Consider the following 21,322-nt stretch of genomic DNA (forward strand, 5'->3'; position numbering starts at 1 on the left):
TGTTAATTTATGCCCTCAAACCCAACTCACTATGGATACAATAATACGCATCATCTCACTATGAAGTGATCATGTAGACTGACAACAAAATCATTTAAGTTTGTAATAGTTAATTAACTAACTGATTTCCACTTTATACTGGGGTGCCAATGAAAGAGCCACTTTAACCAGTCAATTAATGCCCCATTATTTGGATTATTTACCATAATGTCAAGTGTGCTTACATTCTTTGCAATTCTTACTACATTGGAAAACATATAGAAGGTTACTTTTGAAATTTACTAATAAAAGGTAAAAAGTAATACTTGTTAATTCATTATAAAACATCAAGGTAAAGTTGGGCAAGTATCATCGATACAATGCTCATAGTGCTGCGCTCCATACCACATCTCTGCTATAAAATTTTTGTCTTACTTTTCCAAAAAGGACAGGTAATCAATTGATTATAATACCTGATTTACTGCTTTAACTTGTTATTGCCGTACTCACATACAAACATATAAAATCACCTGTAGAAGTCTAAGTTCATTTCTTAAATTATTAAGCTGTTGTTTCCTCACTCTTGCTGTATACTTCTTAAAAATTCAAATTTATTGACCATGTTTCTCTTGGCAATGCTTGAACATATTCAATCTCACTCATTTTCCCCAAGCAGTTCCTGTAGCATATTATTTAGTCTGAATATTAGCAAATGGAAATAGCTTTTCTGCTTGTAAGACTTGCTTTGCTTTTATTCCATCATCTCGGAAAATGTTTGTGTGAGCAAGCCTGGAGCAATACCATTCTAATGAGCAATTAAAACAGACATGTGGCCAAGTAAGTGTGTGGTAATCCTTAGAAATAAATTCAAAATCTGAGGGAGTTGGAGATCCAGCTTTAATTATTTAGGATTATAACTGGGGATCAACTAAAGGCAGATCAAGGCCCTTCATTGCTTACTTGCTGCCCAGGATACCATTTCTTATCTGAACCTGCCGATCCTGAGGTGGGGTGACTTATGTTTCTCTGACTCTAAATCTGCTAGGAAATGATTAACCATTGCTGCCTTGTCTATCACCATTTGTGACTAATTCCATCACAGATAAAATCTGCCTGAGAGGGCAGGTAGTGAGGGGAATTGTGCAACCTGATTCTACTATTTCATAACACTGGTTCTTGGAATAGTCATGTTATTCAAATATGCAAAGAATCGGGCACTAATCTCATAATGAATGTGCTCTATTTTAAAAACTACAGACTGTGTATTGGTTGTTTGAAACTGTGCAAGTTTTTTCCATAGTAACAATATTATACCAAATATTTCTTATAATCCAGGTATACCTGAAAGAGAGAAAAGAGGAAAACTCACATTCAGTGAGCACCGATCATGTGTCAGATACTGTACAGATGTTACCTTGTTTAGTTATCACAAATACTTTGTAAGGAAGGTACCATTTGCATTTATAGGTGTGAAAACTGAGTCAAATGCTAGGCTTGCCTTTAAACCATACAGTCTGCTTCAACTCATTGCCATGAGACTCTAAAGCCTGATACTTTTTCGATTAGCACACAGACTTCCCAGATCCAAAACTGTTGGTTCTGTTGTACTTAATCACCACACATATTTATTTGAATAAGTGAGTCTGTTATATTTTTTAAGAACAGAGATTTCATTTTCCATTCACTTATCCTGGGCAGTCTTCACAATAATGTCTTGGTTCCAAAGCATTAGAGATTTAAGTTAGGCCCATAAGGTAAGTTTCTCAAATTTCCTGATAAAGAATGAAGTCTCAGGGATCCATAGAGACAAGGTAAGGAATATTCAAGGAAGGGAAAGTTAGTGGATTTAGATAGTTTTTTCAACAGGAGAATGAGAGAAAAGTGTGCAAAGGGCTTAGCATTTTTAGGGAGAGAAGGATCTAAGATGATAGGCAGACACTCTCAAATGCAAGATAACCTCACAAAATATTAGAGTTACTGAACTTTTTGAAAAAAAATTCCTGAAGAGGAAAATCAAAATCAAATAAACATCTCAAGAAAGGAACAGAAATGATAAATGGAGTGTTGATGCTCTGAATCCATTTCAATAAGTAAGATTAAACTACTAGGGGAATTAGAGCTTAAGAACAAAATGTAAATGTTGCAAATCATGACAAATAAAACTTAAAAAAGCAACAAAAACTAGGGATTGGAGCTTGCTAAAGGGAGGAAATTAAGTAGGCTATCCACCTCATCATTAATATATACACACTGTGCAAAACCGAGACATGTTGTTAAGGAAAAATCATAAGGGTGCCAACACTTAGTGACTTTGATAATTGTCTTCCTTCAACCTTAGAGTGATCCTTTAGGAACTAATATCCCTTTTGGCAAAGATACCCATATGTGAAATTTACTAACTCCTTTGATTCACTTTAATTTTGTTATTTATTTTGTTGAAAATTCAAGTAAAATTCAGTGATTTTTATTGGAAAATAGCATGCAGGTTGTAATATTCATCTTAAAAAAGTTAATTCTTGCTATCTACCCATTCCCAGACTCAATCTCCTTAACTCTCTTTAACTTTCTGCAGTTCAATGTAAGTTTGCTGGTTGATAGGCAATATTAATAGTCTCAATCTCAGTGGGCATTTTTGAGAATTAAATGAGATGACAGATGCAAAATCCTTAGAAAGTTATTGGAGTTGTTTGTATACTGTTGAGTTTTTTTTTTATCTAACCATCAATTCTTGCATTTGTGTTTGTTCAGAGAGAGATGCCTGGTCTTCTGTTAACCAAAAGTTAACACTGGGTCATTTCCACCTGATAGGATTTTGAGCAATGTACTTTTTTGATTTCTGTATTTCTGTGCTTTCCTGTAATACTTAAATTTTAATAATTAGCATATACCAGTTTACAAAATAATGAAGTTATTATTATTAGAAAGTAATACAGTACAGATCTATAATGTGAAAAATTGCTTCTTTCAGGCTTTATCCTGTGTTCGCTGTACTTTGAGATACATCTTTTCTCAGACCATGGTTATATAAATTACATCAGATCTTTAGCTCCCCAATGACCTTTCCTTTTCCTGCTTTGCTATCACAATGAAGCAAGTTACAGAAAAAGGGGGTGCTCCAATACTATCTGATATAAAGATTGCCACAGGTCTCTACTTTTACTTTTGTGAACATAATTTATAAAGGTTCAGAAAAGGTACTATTTTTCCAGCAGGAAGAAAAAAGATGATAAACATTTTCTTGGTAACTGAAGAAACAGGCACACAACAGGAGACCACTCTGAAATGGAAAAATATGCGTAACTGCTCTAGAGATGAAGTTTCCCATAGTTCATAGGATTAGAAGGAAGACAAAAATGACTTTAGTTGGATTAAAAAATATATGCATGGACATATTTCTTGAGGCATGAAAGATTACTTCCTCCAAATGTCTCCTAAAAGGTAAGAACACAATAGCTAAGATCTTGGTTTATCTTCAGAAGAGACTGTCTCTGAAGGGAACTGGCGACATACTTCACCTCACAACACCCACATCAGATTAGAAAGAGCTCTGTGGGCAGCTTTCTTCTACCTAACATCTTTGCAATCAATATTTGATGCAACCATATATCAATAATGCTGACTTGATGTTTAAATTTAAATAACTTGTGAAACCCTGGTATTTCCTACTGTATTTTACCTCCCATAACAATCCCTTACTCCTCATTCTAATTTCTCTTAAGTCCTTCGTTCAAAAACTGCTCACCTCTTTACTAATTTTCTTATATCTAGCATATGCTTAATTTCTCATCAAAATCACTATTGAAATAAGCTTGATAAAGACATTACTTTTTTTTTGTTTTACCTTTTTCATATACTTATTCCCCAAAAACTACAAATAATATTCCCTATATGTCCTTTCTACTCAGATCCCTAAGTTTCATTCAACACTTTAGAATGCTACTGTTTTGACCCCTTTGAGACCAGGTCAGACTTTTCCTTTTTTTGCAAATATTCTTTGGTTATGAGCAAGCTTTCTTCTTTCACATAGTGCTAAACATATCCATGAAGAAATATGAAGTAAATGACAAATATATCTAACATTCATAAAATTCCCCATTTATAATTAGGTGCTCTCAAGTTGGAGAAGCACTTACAAATAGATAACATTATAGTATTTTTATCCAGGAATTATATTAATAGAACTATCATCAATCAAAGCAGAATAAGGAAAATAAAATGCTTTACTCAGTTTAGACTTTGTGGCCTCTCTGTTAGGGAGGTAAACATACAGACTTTATTTGGTCTGCTTAGCTTACATCTCTGTCAAACTCCTAGTTGGTTTTAAATGATGTGAAAGGAATCAATTAATGCACAGGGCTACACAGGCAAACCAAATTCACATATACAATATACAGAGGGCAGACAAATATACATTTTTTATGTTGTCTTTGGGTTCATGTATCTGCTCGCTTAGTAGGTTATCTCTTTAAAATTCGCAACAGTATATTGCAATGGAAAGAAAAATGTTTGTTGAGTAAGAAACTTGATTTCTAAACCTAATTTTGCTGCTATCTTGCTGTGAAAACTTGAGCAGATCACCTATCCTCTCTGGGTCTCAATATATTTTATCAAGAAAATGATGGGAGCTAGAATAAATGATTCCTGAAGTCCTTTTCAACACTAAAAGTCTGTGAATCTGTAACACACATCACATCCTCTTTCTTTTTTAAGAATAAAGACACTGTAGCCCATAGTGAAATGTTTTCAGGATTAATTAATATGGAGTTTTCAGTTTTTAATTAGTAATTTATACCTCCTATATTATACATTTTTAGAACACTCTCATATGTGGAGTAATGGTTTATAATGATGATGACCTTAAAAATTATGTTTAATAACTATTAAGTGTTAGGCTTTTGATCATTTTGCACTATATACAAATATTGAGTCATTATGTTGTACACCTGAAACTAATATAAGTTGTATGTCAATCATACCTTAATAAAAAGTAATAAATTAAAAATAATTAATAATAACTGTTTCATTTACCTGGGAAAGCTTAGGGTTAAATAACATAAGTAAGCATCCTATTTAAAATAGGCATATGTTATTTTCAGAAATTAGTTTATAAGATCACCTCAAGAATTGAGATGTTAAGTAAGGTGTTTGCTGTCATTTCTTTTTTCCATTTATTCTATTTTAGAAGCATATACCAACTATAAAGTCATAATTCAACAAACTTCCAGTTATTATTATATTATTCTTATTTGTTTTCACATTGTTTAGCATGAAGAGCACTTATAACTCCTTACTCTAAAGAAGGCAATGGAAAAATAACATAGCTTTCTTATTTCTTGTTATGTGTATGCCAGTGATGCTGTGGCACATAAAGACACATTTCAAAATGGTTAGATGCAGAATTATTACCAATATATATGACAGTATAGATCATTTTTTAATTGGAGGAAATTACAATGTTTTTATTCTACAATTTAAAAATGTTTGGAATGAATGCAAGTTGTACATATTAGCATTATTAAAGACCAATTCTAATATCTAAGCAAAATTTTTTAAATGGCTGCTTATAAAATTGATTTTTTTGAGGTGGTTCCTGTGCTTTGAGATTAACTAAAACTCATTTTTGAACAAATGAAATGAATTACATGGAATGTCGTTCAGTTTATATTTTTTTACATTCTCCCTGGTATCTAGCAAAACTGGCAAACGCTTATGTTTGCTGCTATTATAAAGCTGCTCTAAGGAACCTTATGAATTTGGAATTCTAAATCATTTTGGATGTGTTAGCAATGCATCTTATGGATTACAGGGATGTAGCTTTTGCCCAACTTTTAGTGATTTCAGTATTCAATTTGATTATTTTCTTTGCTTATTTTGCTTTTTATTGATTTTTTCATGGGGTAGTAGATGTCATTTATTTTTTGTATTAAGTCATAAACCAATGTTAACATTTCACTGAAGGGTAATTTATCATATATTCACCAAAAATAATTTGAAAAATCATTAGTAAAATTATTTAGTTACATTAAAACCTTTCTTTACCATGACTCATTAGTCCACATGATGTTGTAACTTTCTCTCTTCATTGACTACTTACTTGTAAGATTCTGTAATAGTTTAAAAAGTTTTGCAGGCACTTTCTTATATTTCTATATTTGATTTTTAAGACCAAGATGATCTTTGCTCTAATATCTTGCTCCGGAATGCCATTGCTGAAAATTCAAGGTAATAGTAAAGTATGAACACAATGGTATTTTTCTTTAATAACCAAAGCCTGCTCTTGTATATAAACCTGCAAATTTGGCAATATTAAGTCTTCTGTCATGCTTGCAGTAAAGCCTTTTCTTCCTACATTGAAACTTTCTGGCAGGACACTGCAGGTACTCTGGCTAAAATGATATAATCCCTGACATGTATTCTAAGAATGTTGTTCTCTGTTTTTCAAATAATTATGGAAATGACAAATTATTCTCAAGAGATAAAAATAACGTGCACCTCCAGAGCTGAAGAACACTTTTCATAATAAAGATGTTAATAAACTTTTGGCACATAAGACATTGATCTAAGCGTTTTTTTAATATATTAACTCCTTTGAACCTCACAATAATCCAGTGCAGTAGCTACAATGATTAATCTCATGTTATAAATGAGAAAGCTCAAGGATGGAAAAGTTACATAATTCAGATATTAACTGTAGGAGCTGCAATTTGAACCCAGATAGTTTGACTGAGAAGTGGCTGCTCCCATCACTGTAATAGGATGCAGCATACCTATGTGGCTATAAAATTTGGAAACATCAGTGGAGTTGTTGGGGTGCAGCCTTGTTCTTGTAGGGTACATTTGAGTATACTACATATATGGGTTCTGATTTCCCTTTATCAATGACTATTGAGCAGGTATAGTTACAGATTTCAAAAGTAAGTGGCTAGGATGTAGATTTCAACTACCAATGGTTAGAATCCTCAAGTTCTAACCACTTACTGTCATATCCGAGGTTGCATTTGTGTTTTGTGGTGTTTTTATTTTTGCTGTTCTTTGTTGTTTATTGTTTGTTGAAGAAAAATGAAAGGTAATGGGCTGTCAGTGCTGAGGATGATTAGGTTGTGAAGTTTGAGGAGGACTGGTTAGAAACCACACAGTTCACGATGTCAGGAAGATCTTGAGGGTCACAGCTTAGTCAAGCCTTCTCTCTTATCAAACATACCTTGTGGCAACGAAAGCATGCTTCATAGATGACACTCTGATACCTCTAGAAATCACTGAAATGCAACATAATCTTTCTTTTGAAATCTCTCTTTGCTTTTATATTTTATTTTGTTGGCTATCGCCTATTTAGTTTTCTTCCAGAATTTTTTGTTTCATGTACCTGTTCTTTCTCCCAAAGGAAAGTCGTAAGTTTTTAAGGTCAAGGTCCATGTTCCTATTTGTTTTGGATTCACTCACTTTCAAAAGTTGGAACACAGAAAACAGATAGTCAAGAAATGCTGACTCTGTTCATTGCCAAATAGTGTAAAGTAACATAATAATTTCTTTGAACTGCATTCCTAGATCCTTAACAAACCTAGGGATTTCATAAGAAGATAAATACATCAATCTTTTTGGGAATAATTATAAATTTTAGAATAAAACTTTTAATATGTAAATTTTTTAATGAAACATCTGTCACAATTCTTCACCTGATAAATGAGTAACTCACACCAACAGAATAATAAATTCATTAAAATAAAAGTTCTTCAACATTTCATCTTTACAGAAATGACAGTTCAGTAGCTTCATCAAAAGCTAGAGGGAATGAATGATTCTACAGCTTTCCTTAAGGGTGATCAAAAAGTTTTTTTGATTTCTGCTTAATGTTCTAATTATAGCGGAAATAGAAAGCCAATATACAAACCCTCTCAGCACTATCTTCAAAGTTTACCCCGAGGCTCACTGCCTTCCTTCTCCAGCTCCTACTTAGTTTCAAACCACAATGACTTTCCTTGTCGTGACTCTTGCACCGGACTCCTGATGTGGGTCCACCCTTTGCTTCCTTGCAGCTAATGCCTGTTAAAAACTAGTCTCAGATCTTTACTTTTTCTCTCAAAACTCTCTAAATTATGGGAATTTCAAATTTTACAGTGGTTCACAAAGCCCTACAAGAACTCAAGATGCCTCCCCTAACCCCACCCCACCTTGTCTACCCCATGTGTGCCTTTCTGATGGACTTACTACATCTCCCTGTGCTCTACTGCATTCCAGCCACCCTGGCCCCACCTTGCCTGTACTAGCCATGTCTGGAGTCCTCTACCCCCATACAGCCACATGCCTCACTCACTCACTTCCTTCAGGCCTCTGTCCTCGGAGATCTTCCTTGACCACTTTATGTAACATAGCATAGCTCCTCTCAATCCCCACTATCCTGCTTTATTTTTCTCCATAGGAATTATTATAGCCTGGCATACTGTATTAATAAATAAAATATTGTGTTATTACCAATATATATAATACCCCATATATATATATGTACTAAGTATATATATATATATATACTATATAAAATATAAATAATAATTAATAGCATGTTAACAAATAAAAACACAGCTATTATTTTCTTATTGTATAGCTCTCCAAAATGTATTTATTTTGCTTATTATATGTAAGTCCCAGGAGGGCATCTATTTGGTACACTAATCAATTCCCATTGTCTAGACCTGGTATATATTAGGAACTCAATTCAAATGAGTGAACACATGTGTGAACGAATGAGTACACAAGTGAGCCTATATTTAAATTTTACTGTTTATTTATCACTTACTATGTTTATATGCATATTTCAGAAATTACTTTAAAATGTTATATTCAGTAAAGACATGTGGTTAAATTTACATGTGGATCATCACTTCTATTAAAAATGTAATGCCTCTTTTAAACAGCTCCCTCTATTATTTTATGATTTAAATTAGTTAAATATGGTGAAGTCTTTGGTACTATTTAAAGGCAGGTTACTGTTCAAAGGCTATGGCTTTCAAACTTTTATGACTATGAACCACAATTTTATGAAACAAATTGATGTTTACCACATGCATTATAAAAATTTATTCTCTTTTTCTATTTTGTTCTAGTTCATCTTTAAATCACACCTCCCAGGACACACTGCATTGATTTCACCACCCAATTTTTCTCAAGGACCATAACCTGCAGTTTGAAAAACTTCACCACAGGGTACACAAGATAATATATAGAATTCCCAGTGAACTAGTATTAATGCTGCACTGCTCATTTGAAAATACAAAAACCAATGAACCTGATACAGCATAATACTTTTGAAAATAACTATTATTTCAAATAGATATATTATGAATAGATATATTATGAATCTGAAATAGATATATTATGAATATTAAATGTCAATTTTTGAACTGAAATGTTCTATAAGATGAAAGAATATGGAGCTAAAATGTTATTTAAAAATAAACTAAAGGAATTAATATAGAACATTATTACTTTAAAACTAAAAACATCTAAAGGTAAATATTATTATATCTTCCCCAAGGAGGATTATAATTCTTAAACAGCTCTGTTAAAGTTTTCAGATTAGTTAGTAACCAGCGGATGCCAAAAGTGAATGGAGTGATTGGAATCTTTTTATGGTATGACCAGTCACCCTTTAGCCAGGATAAAAAAAGAGTATTTTTATTTTTCCCTTACATACAAATAATTACAAATAATCCGTTCTTCCCTTGGAATATTTAGCGCCTTTATTTTCCACTGTATGCTTATCTACTACTCTATGTAAACTTAGGATCATACACTTGGATCATTAAAATAACTTCTTAAGAAGTTTAATGTCATCCTAGCTCTCTTGATCCAAATCAACTTTCAGATCATTACAGATTTATGTCCCTAAAGTACACGTTGCTTATTTAGCTCCTCAAACTGCTTTCTTGCCATTCAAAGTCTTTCCAATTCATCTTTTCAGTCTTTTCTATCATTAGTACTTGTGATTGTCAGTGTTATATGTCAGCTTTGGCTGAGTTACACTATCCAGTTATTCAATGAAATACTAATCTAGATGTTGCAATGAAGTTATTTCATACATATGACTAACATCTATAGTCAGTTGACTTTATGTAAAGGAGATCATCTGAGATAATCTGGTTGGCCTTGATACAATCAATTTAAAAGCCTCAAGAAAAGAACTGCTGTGATTCTGAAGAAGAAATTTCACCTATAGTTAGCTCCTGTCCAGTTTTTGGCCTGCCCTTCCTGGTGGCCTGCCACATGGATTTCAGACTTGCCTAACCAGCCCCACAAAACTGGGTAACCCATTCCTTGAAATAGGTGTGTGTGTGTGTAGTTTGTACATCCTATTAGTTCTGTTTCTCAGATGGAGCATTGACTGATAAAGTATTTTAGCATCAACAGTCCCTTATGCCCCAGTCCAACACTTGTCATATTCAGTGTGTGCCTTAGAGTTTACTGCCTCTGTGATTATCCTCCTCCAGAATTCCACTTTGAAAAGCCATTCCACCCTTGTTTTAACCCTTGGAAATCCTACCTCACTCCCACTTTCATAAAAAGCGATTGTTGTCATTCTCTGACTCTCTATAGCTTTCTGTTAAGTACCATCTGAATGGCATAGAACATGATCTGTCTTCTGTGTTAGTTATTTTTGTATTACATTTCCCTGCGACAGTAAGATGTGTGTGAATATAAGCCACATGTCATATAGCTCTGAGGCTTCACCAACATTCAGTGACATCTCAGCAACTGCACCAAGTAATGGGTAAACTAATCAGTCTGGCCCTGTCTTACTAGCTTTGTGACAACAGGCAAATTACTTAATCTTTCAGCCTTAGGTTTCTCTTATGTAAAGTGTGATGGTCTTATGTAAAGATTAATCATTGCCATACTAGCACATTGCAAATATTAAATGAGATAATTAAAAACACACCAGTATAGTACTTGGCATATATTGGGGCTCAGTGAAATATAACTATTTTGTAATTACCTTAAGAAGGTTATTATACATTAATTTATCAAATTCATATATATTAAAAACCTACAATGAAACAGGCACTTTATGTAAGTCTTGTGAAAAATAAGAAGATAAATTAATGATTGCTAACTTTTGAGTAGTTATTTTATCCCAGATACTCTTCTAATATGTAACTAACACCTTTATGTCTGTAACAGCTCTAATGAAAAATTACTCTTACTCCTATTTCCAGATGAATAACCACAGAAACATTAAATAAGTTGCCCAAAGGCACATGGCAAATAAGCGTTGGAGTCAAGATATAAACTAAGGCACTCTAGTTCTAGAGTCTGTATTTTTTTCTGTTGTGATAAGGTACTTCCTATAGGCATGGATTTGATATTCAAGAGTACATACTCTAAAAAAATGCACAGAAAATTTTCAAAAATAACTGCTAAATGATCAAGTTAAAAGTGCCACAAAGAAGGGAATTCAGAAAAGAAAAATTCATCAAATAGATTTAATACTACTTAGTACATGGCACACATTATCACTCAGGAGGCCATTATTAGAATGGACAAAATCAACCTGTTCTTCTATATTTTACTGATCCTACCTAGTCTAGGAAGATGTTTCTGTGCTTTCTACTTCATAGGGGATGTCTCGTAGAGGTTTGTACCTGTGAATTCACATAGGCAACTTTTCCATGTAGACAAGATCATCTCCATTGTCACATTAGTCCACAGTGAAAGTTAAAAATAGTTCTAAATTAGAATTTTTCAATCCTTTATGAACCAAAATTTTCAAAATGAGACATTTCAGTCATATATAAAAATAAATCATCTGCGGTGGTTTCACTTGAAGGATATAATTCTAATAGTATCAGTAATACTGTTAAACACTAAACATGCACTTTAAAATAACAGTGGTTTTCTAGATTAAACTTTTTCTATGTAGTTTTCATATGGTTTCTCAGTACTTAATGTGAGGATTATCTGTGAATGCGATGGATAATATTAACTCAATTTGTCTCATTCAGATAACTAAACTCATGCTCAAATCACAGCAATCAATGCTTATGTTAACTTTACAGGGAAATTGATAAGTATTGTAATGATTTCAAGTATATTACTTTTACATAGAAAATATTTTAGATAGGTTTCAGCAAGAAAACATAATTGCTGCACTCTACAAATCTCACTGCTGGGCAAAAGCTCTGGAAGAACTTCAAATGGTCTTTCAAAATGCTTCTTCCTGCTGATTCACACTCAGACCAGCACTCTACAGGTTCCTTATTAAACACCATTGATCTTCTGTTCAATAAATTTTTAAATAATTTTTCCTGAAATAATTCCTTATACCTAATCTCATTATTAGCTTGGTATATCGTTTACTGATGCATAAACCCTTAAGTTCTCTTATAAAAATAACTTTATCATGTTCTGTCTGCTCCCTTGCTGCATGCAAAGGTCAGTTGCTTATGTCTCACCCACTCTCATATTCTCAAACCCAGTTCTTTAATTCACTTCCAAATTTAATTCTCTTCCAAATTTAGACTCAGATTTCTCTGAAATCTATTTCAGATTTGGTGCTCACTAATTATATAAAATAACACCTTCCTTTGAGGGCCTTTTTGTAAATTGCATTCATTCACTTGTCCATTTTTCCAACATCAACAATGAATCAAGTCTTTGCGGAGCATAGATTGTTTCTATTTCTCTATTAAAATGCAACAAACTGAACAAAAGATACACCAAAAAATATGTGCTTTTTTCTACATGTTTTTTTCACAGTTTAAGTTTTGTTTGTTTCTTCTTTTATGATGAATACATTCATTAAAATTGCTGTTCATTTCTCTCTTTTCCAGGTTAGTTTTTATATTTGTCTGCATGATACAACATTAGAATGTTTCTAAAGGAAGGTCATTTGTTGGTTGTTTTATTTCCTACAGGCTATGATGTTGCAAATAATTTTAATAACAGCCAAAATTATTTGAACAAAATACATGAATGACTTAATTAGAAATTATAGAGAGTACATTTTTTAAAAAAAGAATCACTTATTTGGTGAGAAAAATAACTTCTAATACTATACACTATGAAATTATTTTATTTACATAAATTTATTTTAAGGAGCATCTACTAGGTAATGCCAATGCACAAGCAATCTTTCTAAGATCAACCATGAATTAATAGTAATACTATAACAAAATAAAGTTCAGGAATATCATGTGAACTATTTTACCTTTGCATTATAGGGAATGTATTGTTTTGATAAAGCTTCAGGCGTATGCATCCATGTTTTGTCTGCAATGAAGAATACACAGTGTTAAATTAAATTACAGGTTCTAATGGTATCAAATTCATTCATTAGCATCTGTAAAGAATCTAATATGAGTGGAAGCATTTCTAATTCTGAGATTCTTCTTCTAAATTGAGAAAGAATAACTAGTCAGATATGTGAACAATGTAGCTGGAAAATGACTATAGGTTTTTCTTTTCTTGGTGTGAAAGTCCCTAGCTTTTCCTTTTAAAAGTTTTCAAATAATAAAACAGTACTGAGTTTTTAAGGTTATGAAACAATAACATTAATGGGCTATTTGTAATTATACCAATTAATGTGCCTAATTTTGTGATATCTTCTTTCATTTTCTCATCTCATGAACTGCAGTTTATTTTTGTTAATTCTTTAATCAGTAAAAAGTAATCTGATCTTTACTCATTGTGATTGTTATGACTTTTTTAATACCCAAAATTAACAATTTAGTAAAGGGAATTTTAATATTAAACTAATAACTGTATTTATATGAAGCTGAAATAAATCAATCTACTAAATTCATTTAGGAATCAATATAATATTAGGATAATTTTTTAGTCTAATTTACAGAAACATTGACTGAGAATCTACTATCAAGAGTTTCGGATATAAATAACCTTAAATTCAGTAATTTGAAATGTTCCTTAGATTAGTACAATAGAATTAGAAATAAAGTAACTAAAAGAAGATACTGAAACTAATTTGTATTGTATATTATTGATAGAAAAATAAAATATATCCTTTCATTCAATTTTTGAATTTTATTTAAATATTTCACATTTCTCCCAAAATATTAGTGTAATGTATAAGGGGGAAAACAAGGAAGAATGTTAATATTTACACAAATCAAATGTGTCTATTTTTTTGGAAACTGTATTTGTAGTAAAGCTTCTCAATCTTTAATGACTTTATTGCCTTCTTCAGTGGAGCTTTGTATTTTTATTACTTGCATAAACTTAAAATCTTAAAATCAATATCATAAACAGAATGGAATCAATAGAGACATATTTTACATGAAAAGTAGTATGTAAGTACACACATTAAAATATTAGATTACTAACAAAGTACTTTCAATATTCAATTGAAAGTGGTGTTAACAGAAATTCATTTGATATCATTAACATATTCTTAAGCTGGAGGAGTGTGAATGCATAGAGAAAATACCATATATTACTGGAATGTAAATTATTTTATACCATTTAAAGTATAATAGGCTATATTTATATGAAATATGTTTAAAAGGCAAATGCCATATTTACAAGAATTTCTAAGACAAAATGAAGGATCAAAATAATCTTATGTTCATGGTGCATTTTAGAGCCATTTCTAACTACTGAAGGGATTTGATGGTTGTACTTGGGCAGAATATTTTGAGAAGCAATACTTTGAAAGTTTTAAAAACACAATACTGACATATTGACATTGATAGTAATGTGTAAAAAAATTTTTCTTGCGTAGATTTTCATCTTAATTAGAGCTTTCTCTTTATGACTGCTAATTGATGGAGATATGATTGACTCAAGAATAATTTGTACTTCTGAGTACATGGAGAACATTTGATAAGTTTTTAGATCAACTGGAGTGTATTCATTTGACAAATAAAAAAAATATTGTTAGAAGAGCACATTTAATATTACCCAGCCAACTGTACATTGTGATGACTGAGCAGAGGTTAGTTCTGGGGCTTTGTGCCAGCCTGGGGCTGATACAGCCCCCGTCTATTCCACCTTAAGGAGAGAATGATTTGGGATATAGACTTGCCCTTGTATATTAAAAGAAACAAATCAAAATACTGTACACCAAAACAATAAAAACACCAAAGACCTGCCTTTAAGAAACATAAAAAGATATCTAACTTTTTTTAACTCAAGTTTTCTCATATCTCTTTTCCCAAGATATACAACAGTGTCAGAAGGATGTAAAGCCTTAGTCTGAATATGATATGATTCATCCCAAACCTGAGGCAGAGAGATAATTACTTTCTCCTATAAGCTATTATTATTTCAAAACTGATGATATTGCCTGTCTTACAGTCTCATCCTGCAGTGACCTAGAAAGAGGGTAGGTGTAGCCAGCTGAAACTGGTGACAGATTAAAAAAATCACAATATTAAACTACCTGTGGATAAACTGCAATTGCTACAATGACAAAAAAAAAATCTTCATCCACACATCACACACTGATGGTTCAGTGGGTGTTCACTATATACTTCTAGTACCTAAACAATTTCCAAACTGAGCCCTTACAGTCATCCTAATTTATACTTTGGCAAAAGAAAAAACTGACAGAATAAAACTCTTCGTATTAACTCATATATATGTGGTTGGTCTTGAAGAGCGAATACAGACAATGGTCCTTGGTCACTATGGGAACCCAGAGTAACAATTAGATATATGGAACTGGTGCACAAATGGGAACATAGACATTCTAAAATGTGTCCCCTTCCTTGAAATTAAACTATACTGACTAACTCAATAGTGAAGACTCACATAAAAGGAAATGCCAACATTTCAAAATATTTGACAAGGGACCACTCTGACTGCTAATCAATACATATAATCAAATAAACTGCATTTAGATTAAGAGCTCATCAAGAAAGTTATTTCATTATTCTTGTATCACCAGAGCTTAACATATTGAAAGCATCTACTTTGAATATATTAAACGGAAAACTAAATGTTGCTATTGAACAGATGCATATGAATGGATCATAAAAAGGGAAATATTTAAATATTGGATTTTAAGTGTTGTGCATTATAAGTATATTTTCTCATCAGTATATCAACTGATAAAGAAAACAAAGTGTAATGAGTTGAATTATTTAATCCCATTTACTCCTGTGATGTCTTATGACTTTTTATGAAGTTAACTTATTTTTGATGTAATAAATAGAATAAAGAATTTAAAAAATTCAAAGAGGAAGCTAGCATAAGAAAAGGGGACTATAAAGCAAATTCATTCATTAAAATTTAATATATGGTTATGATCTTAGACTAATTTTTCTTCAAAATAGTCCAAATGGTCCATAGTGATGCATTTTAATACATTCAGTCCTTCTTAGAATTCATAAGCAACTCTAATACCATTAGAGTATTTGCAAAGAAAATCAGTATGTGGCTAATTCAATCAAAGAATACCAGACAAATTACTAATTGGAAGAGTTATTAAAAAGAAAAAGGTTATGTTTAGGTTTAAGATAACTCTTTGCCTTAGGCTTCTGGGTCCAGGATGAATTAGTAAAATTGTATGCCACAACCAAGTGAGCTGGTTGTGATAAAACAAGTGATAAGCTGTTACTGATTGAAGACCATCTTACTTTGTTTAGAATACAGTGTACAATGTATGCTTATGCTGATTACTGGAAATATGATTGAATTATATATTTTAGAGGCATAATTACAGCTCCTGATTGTCAAGATATATTGATTTCTCTCATAATACTCAAGTTTTTCATTTCAACTTAAAATTCAACCAAATAATGCTATTGGTTAAAACTAGGAACAGAGAGCATCTCTAAGAATTCTCCTTACTAAATGAGAAAGTCAGAATTGGTAAACTTAATGAGGAACTTCTAGTATAAAATTCTAGTTTGGAATTAGAGTAAAATATTAATCAACAGTTTCCTGATAAAAGATATTTAATCATTATATTTGGGGGAAAACAGTCAAAGGAAATTTAAAGAGAATGAATCAGCCAAAGCAGGAAATAACAAGTACTTCTGCTTCTTGATTCTCTAAATCATTCCAACTGTCCCCATGGTTGCACTTCCACTGTCCTCAAATAAGACAAATATGCAATTGTTAATTAGTTGTACTACTATTGAGCCCTTGGGCATTCTCAATGGGAAACCACTCCAAATCTCTGTCAAATAAAGGGTAAATTAGAAATATGGAGTTTCAACTTTAAAACCATGGGAAAGGCAATTGTAAATGAATAAAAAAGAGGTCTGGAAGTACTTTTTAAAAATAAGAGAATATGATCAAAGTGATGAACTGTGATGTATTTTTATTACTTTACTGGGATAAAGAGGCACAAAATCTCAGTTGTAAAATTAATTAGTCATGGTGATGAAAGTACAGCATAGAGAATATAGTCAATAGTTCCGTAACATCTTTCTACAGTGTCAGGTAGTAACTAAACAACTTAGGGTAAGCATTTAACAATGTAGATAGTTATTGAATCATAATGTTGTATACTTGAAACCAATATAATATTATATATCAACTACATTGTGATGAAAAAAAATTAAAAATCTCACTTTTATATATTATAGAATTACTCCTAGGTTTTTTTTCACTAGTAAAAGAATAAAAAATAAAAAGTATTTTACTTTTGGTATTTTTTAAATCAGAAACAGGCTCCAGACCACAATAAATGTCATTTTGCCTTCCACTTATTCAGAAAAATAAGTAAAAAGAATTTATAGCTGTCTAGGGTTTGTGCCTCAAAAGTTGCATTACCTAAAATACTACTGAATACATTAATTCTCTGTACTATATCCAAATGTTTGAATATCTCTCAGTTCAGTAAAAAAAAGGTAGTATTTTGAATAATTCCATTATATTGTATAACTTTGGAATTTTTTTCTGCATTAAATCACTGACCTTATAATTTACACCTATTTGTCCTTTATTAAACTGAGTCCCATGACCACATGACAGATCTTGAACATTGACAGAACACACCAAGGGTTGTCAGCCATGCTTCCCGATACATGGCTTAAAGTCCTGAAGTCATCCCAGCCTTTCTAATCTGGGTACGTTGCAATTTGTCAATCAGTCCTTTAAAGGGAGCACTCTTTACCTGACAGCATGTAATAGAACAGAACAATGTATTTGCTGGTTCTGGACTGTTCATAATTCATATTAGAATCACAATGCTGACTTTATTCTTCAGTCATATTTTACAAACACAGCACCTAAGATACATCTTCCAAAAAATAACAATATATAAATAAGAATAAAAGCATTAGATTTTCTGAATTCACATTTGACAATTTATAATATCTTATTAAGTATTTTATAGTGTGGAATATGACCAACTCATTTTCCCCCAACATATCTGTAATTCTAATACATCAGTTAACTCTTCGTGCTTTCAATCACCTATAAACTTGAGCAGCATTGTTTAAGTACTCTCCCAATTTAATTACTATATTAAATAGGAGCAGCCATGTCCATCACTAGAAAACTCCTTCCAGAATGACAAAAACATATTATTTTAACTTTACTAAACTAGATAAAAATATAAAATTTTCAATCTTTCCTCTGAATGTACCATGAAGTATTTATCAAATGACATGTTGTCCTGCTTTTTAAAAAAATAACATTTAACTAGCTCTTTCGTTCATTTCTATACTGATAACTGTGATATATTACATTTATACTTATATTAAATTCCTACCTTAAAATTGATAGCAAACTTTTTCAAACTGGAGTGCTGCATTCTTAGGGTGAATACACAATGGAATATTACTCAGCCATAAGAAAAAAACAGATCCTACCATTTGCAACAACATGGATGGAGCTAGAGGGTATTATGCTCAGTGAAATAAGCCAAGTGGAGAAACACAAGTACCAAATGATTTCACTCATATGTGGAGTATAAGAACAAAGGAAAACTGAAGGAACAAAAGAGCAGCAGAATCACAGAACCCAAGAATGGACTAACAGTTACCAAAAGGAAAGGGAAGGGAGGGATAAGGGCAGAGAAAAAGAAAGGGGGCATTACAATTAGCATGTATAGTGTGGGAAGGGGTACGGGGAGGGCTGTGCAACACAAAGCAGACAAGTAGTGATTTTACAGCATCTTACTACACTGATGGACATTGACTGTGAAGGGGTATGTGTGGGGGACTTGGTGAAGGGGGAGCCTAGTAAACATAATGTTCTTCATGTAATTGTAGATTAATGATACCAAAGTTAAAAAATTAAAAAAAATTGATAGCAAACTTATTTTGGCCTCATTGCTATCAATTCATTTCTCATCAATCCTCACATATTATTCAATAAAAAATGAAGTATGTGGAAACACACACACAAGTGAATTTAAATCACAGTATGCTTATGTAAACCCAGGGGATTTAGTATTACATGGTTATGTAATCTACTAGAACTAGTTTCAGATGACTTTCTTTTCTCAATTTCACACTGCAGAATAAAACTGCCATAGAACATATTATTACAAATGCATTATGAATTAAGTGTATTAAACAACTCTACTCTTTTATTAGGGTAATAACCAAAGAAAGTTAATTAACAATGTTTGCAGACACATGTTTTTCTATTCTAACTTCATTCCCAACTACTTGCTTAAATAATAGAAAAAACTGATTTCTCAACAGCTTTACTTGATTTTCAGAATAACATTGAATTGACTCTCTGGGTCCTTTAAATAGGCACACTTACCTTTCTTCCTGCTGAAAGCACGGTTCATGATGAAGATCAGCCAGACAGATATTCCCTTCAATCACACCTTTAGGTTCTATAAAAATAACAAAATATTAAAGCATAAATAAAGGAGTATTGACCAACCTCTTTTATGCAAATGCATTTTAATCACAGGGTCTTTTTATGTTTTTGAATATTTACACACTATCTTGAAATATCCCAAAGGACACTGAGTAAGAATAAACATGTGGCATAACAGATAAAGCAGTATCTTAAGTGAAATTCCTCCAAAGTTTCTTAATCTTGTCTTTCTCCTATTGTACACATCTATCATTAATTAGATTTTCCTGCAAATTTAAAGAGAAAGAGAAGTAATACTTTTCCCTGAGCTTATTGCTAAGAGTTGTGGTAAAGATTTGGGTTATCATTAAGAACAGTAGTAAATAAACAGAAATCTTTTGATTATAACAGTAGGGGTGATGACCTTCCAGCACAATAGCTCTGTGTCTGTAATGCTCTGGGCAACTGCTGCCTAGGTTTTTGGAGCTGCCTAGGTTTATGATGGCAACCTCTGCCCTGGGTAAACCAAAGAGGCAGCCCTGATGATCTCTGAATTGCCTTTGTGGTTATTTATCCCTAGTCTTGAGGAATATGCATGTTCACAGACAAATGGCAATATGGTTCAGTCCTATAAGATCTGAAAAGTTCAATACTCTTCCTTCATTTCATGTCATCTCATGACCTTCAATTCATAAAATTAAACAACAGTGTATTTTTTAATTTAAGAATATAATACAAACTCTTTGTATTAAAGAAAAAAACCTTAATATAATTGTATAAAATTCAGTCAACCAATATGGAGAGTATAAAATGACACTACAATTCAATGAGTATAAAATGCCAGAAGGATATTTACCTGTTCACAAAATGTATAGATATAAATGTCAAAGAATGTCAGATAAACCATTCTTATAATATAAATAAAAAAAATAATTTCACTTTCCTCACATCAGTCTTTAGCATATTTATTCAATCCTATAGTGCTCTATTCCTCTTCTTTGCAAAATAGATCTTATTTCCCCACTAGAAAATAAGCAGATATTAGCACTTTGTTCACTCTACCCATGTACAGAATATAATGCATAACACTAAGTTGGCATTCAATATACTGTATAATTGTTTAATGTATTAATAATTGTTGGGACCTCTTTTAATTAATAATTGTTTTGCCTCTTTTAGGCCTGTGATGGCCGCAGACTGGAGGTTTCCATCCTCCCTTATTACTTCCGCATTCGTGGCCCAACTGAGTTCCCGCGCGCGTGCTCTTATCTCAAACTTCGCCTTCCCACCTAACCTGAAACCTGCCTAAGACCCTTGTGACAGATGAGATAATCAATTCCCTTTGGTTTCTGTTATTTCCTCATCTTCCCCTATATAACTAAGCCTCTGATGGAATAAAGCTGAGTTTTGCTGCGCCCTTGAGGCTGACACATCTCCCGGCTTGGTGTGGTTTGTTTTTCCCCGGATCTCAGGGGAGGGTGTCCAAGCTGCCGACACTTGCCCTCTCACTCAGCCCCGGGGATAACAGGCTGGTCCTGCTTGACCCCCCGCCTTCATGTTGCTGAAGAGCAACAACTGGTGCCCCGTGTGAGGAACGAGGAACTTCCCTGATGAGCTAATTGGA

The 21,322-nt window shown here is 32.4% G+C and overlaps 1 protein-coding gene across 10 annotated transcripts in view; it reads right to left on the reverse strand.

Moving 5' to 3' along the window:
- GULP1 (GULP PTB domain containing engulfment adaptor 1) overlaps window positions 1-21,322 on the reverse strand; it is a 295,772-nt gene that overhangs the window by 77,909 nt on the left and 196,541 nt on the right. For all 10 annotated transcript variants that reach the window (XM_073218544.1, XM_073218543.1, XM_073218540.1 and 7 more), the window contains 2 exons: window positions 19,657-19,732; window positions 13,178-13,239 (listed from right to left, as the gene is read on the reverse strand). In XM_073218544.1, coding sequence (XP_073074645.1) covers window positions 13,178-13,239; window positions 19,657-19,684 — 90 coding nt within the window. In that variant the 5' untranslated portion in view covers window positions 19,685-19,732. The remainder of the gene's footprint in view (window positions 1-13,177; window positions 13,240-19,656; window positions 19,733-21,322) is intronic.

This window comes from Manis javanica, chromosome 12, assembly GCF_040802235.1.
Source record: "Manis javanica isolate MJ-LG chromosome 12, MJ_LKY, whole genome shotgun sequence".
In the NCBI taxonomy this organism is placed as follows: Eukaryota; Metazoa; Chordata; class Mammalia; order Pholidota; family Manidae; genus Manis; species Manis javanica.